The sequence below is a fragment of the Manacus candei genome, unplaced genomic scaffold, assembly GCF_025592945.1.
Source record: "Manacus candei isolate 608988 ecotype Guabito, Panama unplaced genomic scaffold, ASM2559294v1 h1tg000023l, whole genome shotgun sequence".
NCBI lineage: Eukaryota > Metazoa > Chordata > Aves > Passeriformes > Pipridae > Manacus > Manacus candei.
In genome coordinates, this window is record NW_026138071.1 from 896,892 (window position 1) to 913,578 (window position 16,687).

General features: G+C 43.2%; 1 protein-coding gene across 1 annotated transcript in view; it reads left to right on the forward strand.

Moving 5' to 3' along the window:
- The first annotated feature begins 237 nt into the window (after positions 1 to 237).
- PARP14 (poly(ADP-ribose) polymerase family member 14) overlaps positions 238 to 16,687 on the forward strand; it is a 38,872-nt gene continuing 22,422 nt past the window's right edge. The window contains exons 1-17 of the mRNA XM_051787708.1: positions 238 to 442; positions 549 to 655; positions 730 to 763; positions 1,664 to 1,738; positions 2,457 to 2,654; positions 2,838 to 3,125; positions 4,919 to 5,155; positions 6,024 to 8,278; positions 9,731 to 9,961; positions 10,234 to 10,455; positions 11,275 to 11,365; positions 12,283 to 12,432; positions 12,965 to 13,027; positions 14,062 to 14,229; positions 15,087 to 15,293; positions 15,393 to 15,986; positions 16,444 to 16,589. Coding sequence (XP_051643668.1) covers positions 238 to 442; positions 549 to 655; positions 730 to 763; positions 1,664 to 1,738; positions 2,457 to 2,654; positions 2,838 to 3,125; positions 4,919 to 5,155; positions 6,024 to 8,278; positions 9,731 to 9,961; positions 10,234 to 10,455; positions 11,275 to 11,365; positions 12,283 to 12,432; positions 12,965 to 13,027; positions 14,062 to 14,229; positions 15,087 to 15,293; positions 15,393 to 15,986; positions 16,444 to 16,589 — 5,271 coding nt within the window. The remainder of the gene's footprint in view (positions 443 to 548; positions 656 to 729; positions 764 to 1,663; positions 1,739 to 2,456; positions 2,655 to 2,837; positions 3,126 to 4,918; positions 5,156 to 6,023; positions 8,279 to 9,730; positions 9,962 to 10,233; positions 10,456 to 11,274; positions 11,366 to 12,282; positions 12,433 to 12,964; positions 13,028 to 14,061; positions 14,230 to 15,086; positions 15,294 to 15,392; positions 15,987 to 16,443; positions 16,590 to 16,687) is intronic.

The following is a 16,687-nucleotide window of genomic DNA, read 5'->3' on the forward strand; positions in this document are numbered from 1 at the left end:
CACTGTACTTGTGACACCCGTGGAGGCACAACGGGCTGTGCAGCCCGGCAGCGCTCCGCGGGCCGTGAGAGGCCGGTCCTGCCCCCCGAGGAGACGCGGAGGGGACCGCAGCCCCCGGCCAGCCCCGGGCCCTGGGGAGCCGCCTGTTCCCACCACTGGGCGGAGCCCGGCGCGTCGGGTTTCCTCGATGAAGAAATGAAAGCGAAAGCGGCGGGGAGCGGAGCCGTCGGTGCAGCGATGGCGGGGCAGCGCCCGGGCGCCTTCCCGCTGCTGGTGCGCGGGGACTGGGGCTCCGCCGAGCCGCCGCCCGCCCTGAAGAAGAAGCTGCTCTGCTACTTCCAAAGCCAGAAGCGCTCGGGAGGCGGCGAGTGCGAGCTGCGGGCCGGGACCGACGCCGAGACCGGCACCGGGCACCTCCTCGTCTGCTTCGCCCGCCCCGAGGGTGAGCGGCCGGGCCGGGCGGGTCGGGGGCGCTGATGGCACTGCCCGCGGTTCGGACGGGCGGGGAGCGCCGCATCCTCCATGACCGGTGCCTGTTGTGTTGGCAGTGAGGCAGCGGGTGCTGGACCGGCGAGTCCACGAGCTCGAGTGGGGGCCCGGCGGGCGGCTGTCGCTGCAGGTCACCGCGCTGCCCGCAGGCGGCGACTCCGCGCAGGTGAGACGGGTGCGGGGCCGGGCGGGCGGCGGGCGAGGGGCCGCGGTGACCGCTCTCCTCTTGTTCCCTTGCAGGAGGAGGGACGGGCCGGCGGGGACGAGGTGCCAGGTAGGGGCAGCGTGGGACGCGGCGCGGGACTGAAGCGCCCGGGACTGGCGGGGTACTGGCCCGGGGAGCCCGGGCGGAGGAGCGGGGAGGGGAGGGAGGCGGAGCGGGGATGGGGAGATCTGCTTTCTGGTGCTTGGCCGGGCCGGGCGAACAGCGCTCTAGCGCTTTGATTCCCCTACCCTGCGCTCTCCTTCATTTCCCTCATCCCAAAACCGACGTATTTTCTAAACCGCAGCCCGCGAGCCAGCCCGCAGGCACCGCACAGACCCACTGCTCTGGCTAGAGGAGCTAATACACACACAGCTAATACACAGCTAATCAATACACACAAGGTTAATACACACACAGCTCCCTGACCTCCACCCCCAAAGTGCCTATTTGTGCACAGATGGGAACTGAGGGCGCAGGGTAGAGAAGCAGTTTGGGTGATATCACCTTATCTTTTGTTTTCTAATTTAGTTGCATTTCTTCCTGTTCTAAACTAGCAAGTAGAGCTGTTATGTAGAGTCAGAACACATCATAATAGAGGCTTTTCCAGAGATGCCAGTTTCCAGATGTGCTTCCCTCCCAAGGGGAGATGTCCTTGGCACTTCTCACGTTCAACTCAGTTTTTGTGTGAGGGCAGTGTGTAGTGCATGGGAGGACGTGCTCACCGTGGTTCACTCAGTATGACTGTGCACTAGTTTGATTTTCAACATTATGCCTGAGCCTTCTTGAGCTCAGAGTGTTTCTGCAACCAATTCAACATATGTTTTAAAAAGAGGAATCTATGAAAGTCTGGGGTTCTGTCAGTGTCAAATGAAAAAATTCAAGCTGTGTTAGGTCCTGGGTGTACACGAATGTGACCTTTTTCTTCTTGAAGTACCCAGTAACTGGGAAATCATTGTCGTTTATCTCTAGTTAATGAACCCCAGGTGTCTCTTCCCATCTACCAGAGTAAGGAGACTCCTGTGTGTACTCTGCAGGAGAAGGCAGGTAAGTGTGCCACATATCCAGCGGTGACCAGTGTATTCTTGCTTCTTTGGTTTTCATGGACCTTCCCGCTGTGGTAGTGCCCTGGTCACCCGTGTGGCTTGTGGTGTTTGTCTAATGTAGTGTAGGAATTGTGATCTCAGACTAAAAGAAATAAATGGGTTTTTTCCTTTGTATGAGTCCCTTTAAAGTCCCCACTTCAGTGGCTGCCTCGGGCAGGTCAGTTCCTTAGGAAACAGCAGTAGATGCTGGCCTCTGTTCTGGCTAAGGCTGTCCCTTCCCAGACCTTCCCAGATGCTCCCAGCCCTGCTGGGGCAACCTCTGCCAGAACATCAGTAGCTTTGTACCCCAGGTACACCTGAGCTGCTGTGGCAGCCAGCGCATGTAGACTCCATGTACCCACAGCAGTGGCTGGAACTGTGAATGGAGAAAGTGTCCAGGCAGAAGAGCACTGATTCCCCTCATTGTGTGTTTGTGAAGAAGATTTTGTAGCTTTTACTTCTGCTGTCCTTGCCTGATGCTGAAGTGAAGCGTTTTTTCCTCACCTGTTATGGCAGCTCCCACTACTGATATGCTTAACTTGTTTAGAATTCTTACCCTGTTCTTTTCCCTGGCCTTATGTGTGGTCTGAACAAAAAGTGGAGTGAAAGCTTGGAAAATAAGAAGCTTGGTATTTTTCTTAACTTTTACCTAAGGCATTGGAGTGTGATCTTTTTTTCAGAATCATGTGAGAAATTGGAAGAAGAAAAAGCAACCTCTAGGAAGTCTGTCATAGTAGTAACCACTGCCTCTGGGGAAGAAATAGAAGATGAGATTTTGGAAATGTACTTCGAAAATAAAAAGAAGTCTGGTGGGGGGATCATCAGGTCCTATGTCAAAGAGGGTCAGAGAATGATCATCACCTTTGAGGATGAGCAAGGTACGCTTGTGTGTTATGGTTGTTATACTGCTAAAGTTCCCTTTTAAAAATAGGCCTTTGCTGGTGCTGGATCTCTTTGTGGGTGTTGCTCCAAGCAAAAATGCTGTATTATTTTTATTATTTAATATGGTCTGCTGTGGGGAAGGGAAGATCACATCTTTGGTTTCTTTCCTGTGCAACTAGATGCCCAAGAAGTTTTGCAAAGGAAGCATCACAAGGTGAAGAAAATTGATCTGTTCGTGAAGCCGTGGCAAGTGGACACTCTGCAGGAGCCATGCCAAGCGGAGAACTCTGAAGGATCCCTGCCTTCCACCTCAGTTGTGCTGGAGAATATGAAGGAGACAGTAAAAGATTGCATGGTTATTATGCTGGTAGAGAACGTCAGTGGCTTGTCAGAGGATGATGGTGACTTCAGTGTGGAAATGATCCCTGAGTTACGTGCTGCTGTAGTTACTTTTAATGCAAATACTGGTAAGAAGGAGTCAGAGTTGAAGCTCTTTTTTATTAGCTACTTGTTTGCATGTGTGTGTGTGAGTGAGGCTTAGCAGGAAGTGAGTGTTTTCTGTCATATTTTTGAGGTTTGGTCTGATATTGTGTGCTTTTAAAGGAGGACTTACGCTACTAAAGTAATGCCATACCTTTTATCTGTAAGGTGTAGAGGCCAGTGAAAGTCAGAAGAGAGCTAGCTCTGATTTGGATAGTAAACAGAACAGGTAGAACTAAAACCAAACTATAACTTAGAACAAGCAATGAAGGATGTACTTGATCTGAGAACAATTTGATGACAAAGGCTGTCCTTGACAAAAGGTTTTACATGTGTAGTGGGTTCGTATGGATTAGAAGAAAATTGCACAAATATGTGGAGCAGAGCTTTTTAAGGTTATTAAGCAGACTGTGTCAGGCTGGAGAAATCTACTGTCATAGACTGGAAGCTGGGAGAGAGTTGAGGAAGCAGCATCTTCCTACAGCTTCTCTAGATGCCTGCTGTGGCTGTTGCTGCGGATGGGATACTGGTCCTGGGATGCTGAGGCAAGTCCAGCTGTCCTTACAGAGTGGCAGCATCAGTTATGTGAAGCATGGCACTAACACCACATGCTGTGGTACCAGTGAGTTGTTAAGCTACTATGTGGTTTTTAGCGTGTTCAATACCATACACTTTCTTTTCTACCTTATTAGTGATTGATGACAAAGGCATCTTGCAGGTGATGGAGAGGTGTCAGCTCCTACTTCTCACAGTGAGGGACTGGGGAGACTTTCTGGTGGACTTATGGCTGATTTTACTAGCAAATCCCATCCCAGGATTTGGGCAAAAGTAAGTGGTATGAAAAGACTGGATCTAGAAAGATTATCAGCCAAATGTCATGGCTCTTGTTGCAGAGAGAGAACTGAATTAAACTGACAGTGGTGAACTGGCTTCAGGATTCTTTCAGTGCTGCTGTGCTGGAGTCCTTTTAGGGACAAGGTGACTTTACATGTGCTTGATTCTGGGTGAGAAGGTGGGACAGGAAAGAAGAGAGAATTGAGTCTTACATATGGAAAAATTCTAAATCTGTAGAAGATAGAATGTGGTGAAAAGAAGTTATGTATCACTTTGAATCAACTTAGAGATAACACTGGTATTATTGGTAATATATAAAAATGAAGTTGCTGAGAAGTCTTAGTTGTGAAGGGATTAGTATGTGGTTTAACTAAACCAAAGAATTTTTTAGCTTCCAGAAGGTGTAGATTTTTCTGCCTTAGAAATCAGCAATTATTTGTCTCTCATGTTGTGGTCCAGTCCTAAATTTTTGGTGTAGCCTTTAGGAAATAAAAAACTTAACTGTTTTTCCCTGAAAGATATGGAAGTGATTTGACTGTCCTTTAGTGTGATGATGGGGGGGGGCAGTAGCCAAAAAGAAAACTGAGAGAATTTGAACTGTTGGCTCATGCCTGATTAGTTGTGTACAAAGCCATAGCCCAGAAATGAACCTGATCTTGTTTCCTTCTGAGGTTAAAGAGACCCAGTTCTAGTCAGCAGGAAAACTAGCAGCAAATTCTGGGTACAGTTATTGTGGTCAACAATTGTAATCAACCATGAGGGGAATACTGGGTGGCAGATACCGAATACGTGGAAAGAAGTAGCTTTGGGGGCACCTCTGAGTTGATTTTGTAATTCAGTGCTTTGACCAGTGCACACAGCGATAGTCTGCTAACACCGAGGTAGAAAAGTGAGCTCCAAGTTGGAATTTGGGTTTTTTCTATTTTCTTCTCCTTTCTCTTCCTAGATACAGGGGAATTTGCTAAAAAGGTTAATCAAAACCACAGAGCAAAGCAACAAAACATTACTGCACGGTGCCTCGAGCTAACAAAGAGCATTAGGGCTGAAAATATACCACCCAACACATCCAGTGACTATATAACCATCTACTTTGAAAATAAGAGGAATGGAGGTGCACAAGTGACGGATGTTCAACAGCTGCCTGACGAAGATGCAGCTATCATTACATTCAGTGACCATAAAGGTAATGCAGAAATGCAAACCCCTTATTTCTTTGAGAACTTCTTATTTAAGGATCAAAATGTGTATTTTCTAGAGAAATGCCTCCTTTGCCCTCATAAAACAGCAAATCTGGTGCTTTGTCAGCAAGTCTCTGCTAACTGCTAACAGTTTTGGGCCAGCTGGGCATGAGGCACAGAACCGTTTCCTTTTTCCAGACAGCTTATTTCACCCTGGCCCTGATCCTTATAGAGTTCAGGTTGCAGTTTGAGTGCAGGGGACTTTCCCTCCAGCCTGCCACCTTCACCACCAGCTGTCCCATGGCAATGTGTGCTGTCTAGGTCATCAGAGGACAATTTCTTGGGCAGCTTTTTTGGCTGGAGAGTAGGTGGTGTGGCTTGTCCAGTCAGTGACAGAAAGATGAGTGGAAGGTGAAGGACAAGAGGGAAGCTGGAGCCACTGCAGTGAAAGGGAGAGCTGAAGGGAAGTTGAAAGAAAGAGATGCTCTTTCTGTGGGAAAATGGAGGAGCTGGGATTTGATACTGCTGAGTATAACCCAAACAACTGCTGAGCTGGGCACTTTAAGTACAGCATATAAGAGAAGTGGGGGCAGAGACTGTGTGTACCTCCTCCCAGAAGTGGACTGTGTTGTGCTTGACTTTCTCTCTCCAACTTAGTTTCTGGCATTTAAAATAAATAATTCTTCAATAATTTGGAATTATTTCTATCTGGGAAGGGAGGGAAATGAATCTAAAAATGTTCTTAGAAATAACAAACATTATTATTTAGACAACATAGTTTAAAACCCCCAAACAACGAAAAGAACACAAAAACGAAACAGAAGATCTTAAATGCTGACATTAATAGTCTGGGGTTTTGTTTGTTTGTTTTAGATGTAACAAATATCCTGGCAAAGAAGCATACAATCAACAAAACACCAATCTCTGTCTATCCTTACTACACCTCGCTGGGAACAGCTCTATATGGAAAGGAAGGGCCACAGATAAAGAAGCCAGATCCAATTACATTGCCTCTGGACCCTTATATCTGGAATTATTTGCAAAAAAATAGCAGCCTCATTGCAGCCATAAACTGTGAAATGGCAAAGTGTAATTGTGTGCCAGCATGGCCTGAACCCCACTGTGCAGACCCAAAAGTTTCCTTGCATCCTTCGGCTGTTTTGTCTGAGCGGAAGAGATCAGTATCTCAGTTGGTCAAGACATGGAAGGAAAATGTTTCCGCAGCCTTTTCACAAAGCATATCAAAGTATGAAGCAATTCAGTGTCAAGTAAGCGCAGAGGTGTGGGAAGCCATTAGAAACAGCTTTCCCTGTGATGAAGTTCTGATGATCCCACGTATTTCCAAGGATTTACTTGTTCTAGTGGGAGAAAAAGAAGTTGTGAGTAATGTTGAAGAAGAACTGAAGGTTCTGATTGAAAAGGCCATCAGAGAAATTGAAAGAGAAAAGCAAAGAACTGAACAAGTGGTGACAGTGAGTCCAGGGGAATATGGAATTTTACAGGTTTCTGGTCTGGAAGAAAAATTTCGTATGGAGTTCCCAGGTCTGAAAATAACTTACGATTATTTGCAGAAAATAATTAGGCTATGTGGTGTGCCTGAGGAAGTTTATAAAGTAAAAGGGGAAATATTCGATACTATGCACAAAATGGTAAAGAAAACAGTTAATATCCACCCTTACATTTTCCAGTTTTTAGAGCATATTGATAATGAAACCCTGTCACAGAGTCTGTTTATGTCAAAACAAATTAATGCCTTTTATGAGCTTGGCACAGGAGCTGTCATCTTGAATGGGAGTACTCCTGAAGATCTCCTAAAAGCAGAAGAAGAAATAAAGAAGGAACTGGACTACAGAAGCATTGCATTGGAGGATGAGTCAGTCCTCCAGGACAAGGAATGGCAGATGCTCACCAAGGAAAACTGCTCTAGTGAAGCTGTAACAGTCACTCAGGCAGGAAGTCAGGTCGTCATTGCTGGTTGTTCTCAAGCAGTAGCAAAAGCCTTTGAGGAACTCTCCAGCTTTATAGATGCAAACACACAGGTACAAAGGGTCATTGGAGGGAAGCCCATGGCGGTCATGATGTTTTTTGAGAAAGAGAAGGTTGATGTTTGGGGTGGCTTACTGAAAAAAGGTGTGAAAGTTGACTTTAGCACACAGAAAAAGTATAGGGTTATATCCTTGAGTGGATCAAGGCCAAAAGTGCTGGAAGGAGTCAGCCTAGTTGAGCAAATACTATCTGGCCTGTACTATAAGCGTGTGGTAATTGGAGCACCAGGAGCCAAGTCATATTTCAAAGAGCACGAACGGGTTTTGGCCTCCCATGCAAAACAAGAGTTTAAATGTTTAGTCCGGCTGGAAGAGCACTCAGAAGAGCACCTGGAAGAACAGCAAGAACATAGTAATGAAGGCAAGCCCTATATGCAAGTGACCATGGGTGAAATTGTAATAGCAGTTTATAGAGCTGACTTATGCACTCATTCTGTTGATGTTGTGGTGAATGCGTCTAATGAAGACCTAAAGCACATTGGTGGCCTTGCTGATGCACTGTTAAGAGCTGCTGGTCCAGCACTGCAAGAAGAGTGTGATGAGCTGGTGAGGAAGAACGGGCATTTCCATCCCGGGAGCGCAGTTATCACAGGTGCTGGGAAACTCCCCTGCAAGAACGTCATTCATGCTGTTGGGCCCAGGTGGAGGAAGGAGGAGCCAGAAAGGTGCGTGGACTTGTTGAGGAAGACAGTGAAGAAAAGTCTAGAACTAGCTGAAACATACAATTGTTCTTCCATAGCTCTGCCTGCTATAAGTGGAGGGATTTTTGGCTTTCCACTGGAACTGTGTACATATTCAATTGTATCCTCTATCAAGGAGACCTTGGAAGGATCCAAGGGGGACAGCAGCTTGAAGGAAGTTCATCTTGTGGATATTGTACAGGATAACATTCAGGCTTTCAGCAAGGCACTTAGAGAAGTGTTTCCAGATTCTTCACCTTCCTACAGGTCCCTGCATCAGACCAGTAAAATTCCTCAACCTAGGGAGCGCAAAATTTCTCAAAAAAGCAAGAACTTACCATGCATAACAACTGAGGAAGGCCTTGATATTGTGCTGCAAACAGGAAGCATTGAAGATGCTACAGTAAGTGTTTTAAATTATCTACCATTGAAATACCAAGTGGGTTTTTTTGTGTTTGTTTTTTTTTTTAAACACAAAACCAATAAATGACCAACCCTAGACCATCATCTGTAGTTAGCAATACTGCCATGTTTGACATGTTGCTGAAATTGGCTATCACTGCTGATAACAAGAATTGCTGTTAGGTGACTGTCTTACATGGTAGATACAGATGGCTGTGCAGCATTGCATTTTGTCATCTAGTCCAACCCCAAGTAGAGTCCCCTGGAGCACGTTACTCAGGATTGTGTCCAGATGGCTCCAGAGATCCCTGTGTACATGGTATGTTACAGTTTAGCAGAAGCAACTGAGGCCAGCAGGAATCGGTCTGGGCTCCAAACCCTCCCGATCCTTCCTTGCTGGGCAGAAACCACCTTCAGGCAGCATTGACCTTTCCATAAATCCTGATTATGGGAGTGTGGTACTAGTACAAAAGCAAAAGAGAGTGCTCAGTATTGGCTAGCACGAGTACCTTGCTATGTGAGACTGGCTGGTGCTTCCAGGTCCACTGTGCTCCTGCAGCAGCAGAGACATTTTCATCTGAGCCTGGGTCTATAGCCAGTCCTGTTTTCCCTGCGTCTGTGAGATATTGGTCTGGGAAACTTTTATTTGTTCTGTCACTGGCATGAAACATGCGGTTACTATTGCATTTCCTGTGAAGAACCATCTTCTCTAATTGATTTCCAGTTGCCTGCTGCATTGAAATTCTGTTAGCTGGCTGATAGCTGTTTTACTGGGATTGCCAAAACTGGAAGCAACTCTGTTCAGAACCCTTTCCGTAATGGCTGGGAAATCCTTTCTTTCAGGTGTGGATGCCTCCCACAGCTTGTGCATGCGGCTCTTCTAGTTGGACAGGACAAAATATGTTAATACCTGCAGAATATGTTAAAATGTGTACAGAGGTCCTTCCCAAGGAGCTGGATATAGGACTTGACACAATGTTCATAAGCCTTTGTATTTCTCTCATTTAAAAGTTACTGCTTTTCTTACTTCTTTCTCCTTAGGTTTCCTCCAGTCTTGTTTGTCTTCAGGTTCTGCTTTTCCCCTAGACCAGCCATGCATGGGAGCCCTGCCTACCTCAGTGAACATAGATTTCGGTCTGTGAGCCTCTCTTGAAGAACAAACTTGCATAAATGTTTTTCAAGTGGAGGTAGAATGAATAAACCAGGAATGCAGAATTTTAAGTTTCTCCCATCAAGCTGAAATGAATTTCATTGTTAACTCAACTTTTGTGTTCCTCTGGGTAGGCTCATGGTATTAGAATTGAGCATAACTTCTATTTCATTCCAAACTTTGCTCACTCTGATTGCTGTCCCAAAAATTTACTTTGTAAGTCATCAGGCAGGTTTTGATTAATCAATGCAAAATTTAAATTTGGTACTTAAAAGGTAGAGGTTTTGCTTGCGTGTTTTTCAGACATCCATTGTTGTCATCAGTGTTGGCAAAGATCTCCAGCTTGATAAAGGGCCACTTGCTAAAGCTTTGCTAAGCAAGGCAGGGCCAATGCTTCAGACAGACTTGAGAAAAGAAGGCCTTGGAAGAGCTGAGGAGGGAGCTGTATTGAAAACAAATGGTTACAATCTAGACTGCAGTGTTGTGCTTCATGCTATTGTACCTGCGTGGTTCCAGAGAAAAACATCTTCAAAGGTATAAGGTGTTTTATTGGCTGGAATTTGTGTGGGCTTTATAGTGTGTTTAATGCCACTTTTCCTTTGAAATCAGGGACAGTGTCACAGAAGACAGGAGAGTTTGACCTGTTCTTTTTTAACTGTGGGGCTGATCTCTTGTTGATTGATGAATTCCTTGTGATGTATGCAATTACTTGTATTTTATTACCAAGCTAAAAGTGAAAGTGCTATGTTGCACACGCTGGAAAGAAAATTACCTTTAGTAACTGAAAAAATGATTGTGCTTTACAGGTCTTCGGTGACATCATCACAAAATGTCTGGAGATTGCTGAAGAACTGTCTCTAAAGTCAATTACTTTTCCAGCAATTGGGACAGGAAATTTAGGATTCCCAACCTTTATTGTTGCTAAATTATTGTTTGACAAGGTGTTTGAATTCAGTAGTAAAAATGGAGTAAATTCTCTTGAGGAAGTTCACTTTCTGTTGCAACCAAAAGACACAGCTCATATTCAGGTAAGTTACTTTGGTTTTCTTTCTCTATCATATGCTGGTTTATTTGATGATACTTGGCTATCTGATGATCTTCAAAGAATCCACAGGGTGCTTGTTCTTACACTAAAGAAAAACTTTGCTGACAGTCTCTCTTGTCTATACTCAATTGTCTCATGAACTCACCTAATTCCTCAGTCAATAGGTCTTGACAGGTAGATTGTAACTCCTGCATCAATGCCTCCACCCCTGGAAAAAAAGGAGTGTTTAGATGGAGTGCTAGTGTCTTTTTAGGAAAAATAATTGTGCTAGGTATGCTGTGCTGACAGACTTCTCCAGTAGAAACATCCCAGTATTCTGCATCCCCCTTTCTTTAGTATCACTTTAGCACAAATTTTCTGTATGCTTGCTCTAATTACTCATTTCACACCGAAAGAGAGCAGTCACACTGTGAATTAATGTCCAGATAAGTGTTTCTGCATCTGTTGGCTTCTGCTATTTTGTGCAGTAGCTACTACATTTATATAGAGAGGGGTGGCATTACTTGGAAAAGCTGAGTTAGTGTAAACTAGCCCCTCAGTCTAAGGATGCCATCTCTTGCTCTATCCCTGTGGAATGGGGCTAGGCCTTTGACTTACTCATTTGTGATTCTGCCTATTGTTCACGCTGAAAAGCCTTGCTGTCTGAGAACAACATGTGCCATCTTACCATCACATTATGGCAGATGGTATGAAGTAATTTGTGTTTAGCTCTTTCTAAATGTTTTTTAACTTGACTTTTCAAACTTTTATTTCTACTGTGTAAAGAACTTCTGCAGGGGTTGATTGTAATTTCCTTCTCTAGATATTTTTAGAAGAACTTGAGAAGAGGTGTGGAAATACTGCAGGTGTTGAAATGCAGAAGCCTTCTCCAAATGAGGCTGGCCAAGGCACAGGTAAGCTTATTTCACAGAAGCTACATGCCTAGTGGATTCTTTTATTCTTTAAAATATTCCAGGGAATGCATTCGTAATGGATGTTTAGATATTTGTTTGGTGAGCATTTAATTCTCAAATTCCAGGTGGCTGTATTTTCAGGTTGAGTTATGTCTGAAATAGTATTGAAGATGCTAAGAAAAAAATTGTACCTATGATTCCTTATCCGGATAGTCGGGACAGCAGAAGCTATCATGTGCCAAGGGCACAAGCAGAGCTTTTTCTTTTGTTACTGCAGCACTAGATTCAACTGTGAAGAGGTCAATGTCTTTCTATGTCCTGGGAAGGCAGATGAGTTCCTGGTTATGTGTCTTAGAGTGGTCTCTTTGGAATACTCTTAAACCTTTACGTGTTCAGATGAGTAGCAAAACCAAACTGAAATATCTTTGGTGTTATCCAGCTTAACAGAACTGCAGCCTGTAAAAAATCAGTTACATGTTGAAAACTGAAATAAAATTTTACAAATAACACATAGGTAAAAAATTCCACCTGTCATGCAGTCGAGAAGCTGCCTGGAAACTCTGTGAGACAGAGGAGCAAAAGAGTAAGACTTGGAAAGTTTGCTGCTCTCTTACATAGAGGTTTTACAAAGGCTTATACTGTGAAATGTCACTAAGTAGTGTCCTGTATTCCAGGTGTGCAGCAAAACACATTTTCCCTGCCATCCTGTCCTGAGTAGAAATTATGGGAATAGTGCAGGTTGAGCAAGGACTCCTGTGAGAAGGGATGATTTTCAGTTAGCATGGCAGGCAATCCTCTCCACGGGCTGAGTCTGTAGCCAAACTGTGGTGTCTATAGGTGTTGTACCCATGAACAAGTCCCTTATCTTTTACATCATCAGTCCCTTCTGCTCAGGGTCTGTATTTCTTTTCCTGCAGCTTTTTCTACTACCTCTTCAACCTCAGCACATAATTTACTTGAAATGACAATTGGCTCCATCGTGTTCCAGGTGGCAGAAGGTGATATTACCAAGGAAAAGGGAGATGTCATTGTAAACATAACAAACCAAACCTTCAACCTCCAAACAGGTATTTTAGTTGATATTGTGTGTGAAAACAGTATGTGTGCTTGGAAGGGCTGGGAAAGGAGACGAGGAAGTATTTTCTTCAATGCTTCATACCCTTTTATTTTTTTTCACAGTGTGGTTTCTGTTTTGCTTCTTAGGGTACAAAGGTTCAATTAAGTACTGTCTGAAAATTTATTTTCTTGGTAATCTATGTTACAGGATGGCATGTTTAAGACTCTCTTGCAGAAAGGGAAACTAATAATTTTTTGGTTTTTTAATATAGAATCTTTTTATAGAATACCTCTCAGACTAAAGGAGAAGACAAACCTCAAGGAGTTTTGACCTTGGGGAAACTTTTTGGGTACTTTAGACATCACTTTGTGTTGAAAAGCGGAAGTCTAAAATTTTGGCAGCAGTGCTTTTCAATGAAAACATTTACTGTTACTGGCATTGAGATATTTTTAGATATTGTGCGGATACAGTTCTGCTTCAGAAGGGACTTTAACAGTATTAACAGTAGTAACAGTGGATTCATGTGCCTCTTCTCATTTAAGGTGTCTCAAGAGCAATTCTGAATGGTGCCGGAAAAGCAGTTGAAGTTGAATGTTGTCTACTAGGTATGGTACAACATTTCTGACCCTTCTGAAGGTGTTAATGCACAGCAGGGAATCTGCTGGAATAATTTATCAATGTTGCCTACTGTACTTCCATCTGTATTATGCACTGTGTTACAGCAGCTAGTTTTTAAATCAGTTAATGTAATATTTGTAAAACATCTAGTGAAGGAAGGAAAAGAAAAATCTTCAAAAGGAGATGGCTTCTGAACACATGTAAAGATCTAAATCTGTTAGTTATTACATCCTCTTATTCCAATAAAGATTTCCATGATAAAAACAAAGAGTTTACATCGAACAGAGCAAGCAAGATGTTGTCAGAAATGTTAATAGACAAGCCATAAGTTACTGGAAACAACTGTCCACCTGCAACTCCTTTCCTTATTTCTGAGTAAGAAAATGTTTGCTTTGGCATAACTAGTAATCCACTACCACATCCTCTATGTGACTACTTTTCAGTAGTGTGAAGCTGGGTTCCTGCCTCAGAAGAGGCATTTATTTGTAGACCAAATTGAGCTGGTGAACAGCAGCTGTAATGAAAGGGAAGTAAGGATGGACAAGTATGTGGTTTAAAACCCCACAAAATAAAGGAAGTGGGAAAGATGAAGGTGTGGAGGTCAGCTTGGAAGACCAACCAAAGGAAAAGAATTATGTGGAGGCAATCAGGGGTAAAAAAACCTCTCTTGCACAGGCCAAGAGGGTAATTTGGGCTAGGCAGCCCGGGGGTAGATGTCATGCTTGTGTGTTTGTGAAGACAGAGTGCCTGTCTGCATAAAGTTCTCCAAGTCTGCAGAGCAAACCGGATAAATAAAGATGCACACAAAATTTATTTATCAAAAGAGGCACATATCTTACAAACATAAATTGAATCCTTGTGCCTTGAAAGTGAAAATAGAGAGAGGGAGTTGCTTACTCTATGGACAGAGACATGAAGCTTATCCTGGGGTATATTTGTCACCACTTCTTATTTCTTTATGAGAACTAGTACACATCTATATTGTGGATAATTGTTGATTATGTTCTACTACTTCTTTCAGCCCAAAAACCTCACAAGAGCTATATCATCACCCAAGCAGGAAACCTGCCATGCAAAAAAATAATCCATTTTGTTGCCCAAGATGACATCAAGTTTCTAGTTTTCCAGGTGCTCCAGGAGTGTGAATTACAGGGGTACACCTCTGTCGCCTTCCCAGCAATTGGAACAGGTCTGTGTCTCCCTTTTTTGAAATGGGTTCAGTGCATATGATTCTGGTGATCTCAGGGCTCAAGGAATGAGTTTGATTTATCTGGAGGGGTTATTATTTGGTGAAAATATATTCGGAAACTGCAGTCTTCAAAACTGTTATTAGAGATTTATGAAGAACTAGAAAGCTTCACTCCTTGCAGACGTTTAGTACATAAAGAGCATGAGTATTCTAGAACCAACACTTCCTTGCTAGCAGGGATTCAAAGGTATATCTGGGCTTCCTGGAGAACCTGCAGCCTGATATGTGTGCAGCTCAGGGAGAACAGCCAGGGAGCTACTTCTCCACTGCTGAAATCAGTAGATGCAACTCTGCCTGGCAGCCACACAAGCAGGGTTGATGCAGATGGAACATGAGCCAGTCAAAAAGGCCAGATTGTCCCTTTTTCTTCTCTTGTTATTTTCAGTTAGTTCGGTAGAAATCCATAGCATCGGAGAATCCAGAACTGTGCCCCATGCATGGGGGAACCCCTTGCATGAACAAAACTAGGCCTACATTTTGAGCAAGGAGTTGGTTACTGGGCCACTGAGCGTCAGGTCTGTGGCCTATTAGGTACTCAGGCTGTACAATCTACATCATAACCTGAATGGTTGCCATGCCAACAAAAGGAAACTTCCATTTTTCCCTTGCTGGAAAGGTGGTCTCAAACGTTCTTCTCATGATAAATAGAAACCTTTCCTAATTGCCTGCCTGACATTATTCTTGACCTGTTTATGATCCAAGTGATTGTGGGTATGTTCATAGCTGTTCTTGTAAAGATGTTTTAATAATTTGCAATTAGCAGTTCTTAAAAGCAAAATATCTCTAACTTTTTTCAGGAGAGGCAGGCCGCAATCCTGCTGAGGTAGCTGACAAGATGATAGATGCAGTAACTGACTTTGCAAGAAGGAACTCTCCTGCATCTGTGAAAACTATTAAAGTTGTCATCTTTCAGCCACATCTGCTGAGTGTGTTCCATGCAAGCATGCAGAAAAGAGAAAGGCCTACTAAAACACCAGTCAAATCATTTATTTCCAAGATAAAATGTAAGTAGATGTCACTTAAGTGCAGGCTATAGATCAATCCGTTTAGCAGCAGGTAGTAATAATTAATATTAATGACAATATTTATGTATTTCAATGTAGCATTCCGGAGCCCTGAGAAACGTTCCCCAAAGGAAAAAAGCACAGAAGTTTTGGAAAAGAAAATCGACCTGGCTGTTGTGCAAATTTGCGGTGAAATTAAAAAGGAAGTGGAAGAAGCTGAAAACTGGCTGAGAAGTGCAATTTCAAAGGAACAGCTTCAGACAGAAATTGTAGATGACTCCATCTCTCATTTCAGTAAAGAAGAGAATGAGGAACTGCATCACCTACAAAAGAAATTAAAAATTGCTCTTTATTTGAAGGGTACCTCTATTGGAATTTCAGGTTTTGGGAAAGATGTCTGGATTGCTCATTCAGCTATTCAGAAAATGATCCTCAGGGTAAAAGCTACTAAACAGGAAGAGGTCCAAGCAGGACTTTTACAAAATTTAATTGAATGGCAATATTTTGAAGAGGATTCCTATGTGCCCTTTGACAGTCTTACAAATATGCAGTTGGAAAATGCTTACAGGGGAAAGCAGAAAAGTATTTCAGTCACCATTGGTGATAAAAAATACACAGTGGATATGAAACTTAAATATGCTGTGGATGACCAAGGAAAACAAACAGCCATTAGACGTGTTGATAAATCTGAAGGTAGGTAAAAGCATCTTGACAAACTGAGGTTCCATGTGAAAACCAGGTTGCATCCAGCCTAATAAGAGAAGGAATGGTAAGAATATTCAAAGTATTGTTAGGAGCTTTGTGCAGTTGCTTTTCTGGAGAATGTAGAAAGGAGCTGAATTGGGAATTAAAAATAAAAGAACCCTGCAGTTTTTTAAAATATTTTGAAAAGTAGGTAATGCGTTCTGAGGTTCTTATCAAGCTTTCTAGCAATAATTAGGTGTTTGTAGCGGCTGTCATTCTAGCTCTCAGCTCACTTCTGGTTTTGAGATGTATCTTTTCTATTTACTGCTGATCCTGATAAGGAGCTACCTCTTTCTGACTCATCCATAAGCAAGATGTATGGGCTTTTAGAAGGATTTGTAGCAGGGCATATTGAATTTTAAGCAGGGGATTTGTGTAAATATGACTGATCATGTTTCTTCTGCAGATCAAGAGTCAACAGTGCTCCCTGCAACATGGGACAATATGGAAAATGAGCGACTCAAAATAGTGGAACTAAGACCAGAAACAAGAGAGTACAGAGATGTGCAGGAAAGGTTTCTGCAGACCTGTCAGTCATTCAGAATTGAAAAGGTATGTCATAATTTCTGAGCACTAATGCTTTGATGGTAAGTGATAAAATATACTAACAACAATGGAAAAAGTAATTCCACTGGGATTTCTGGAGTTGG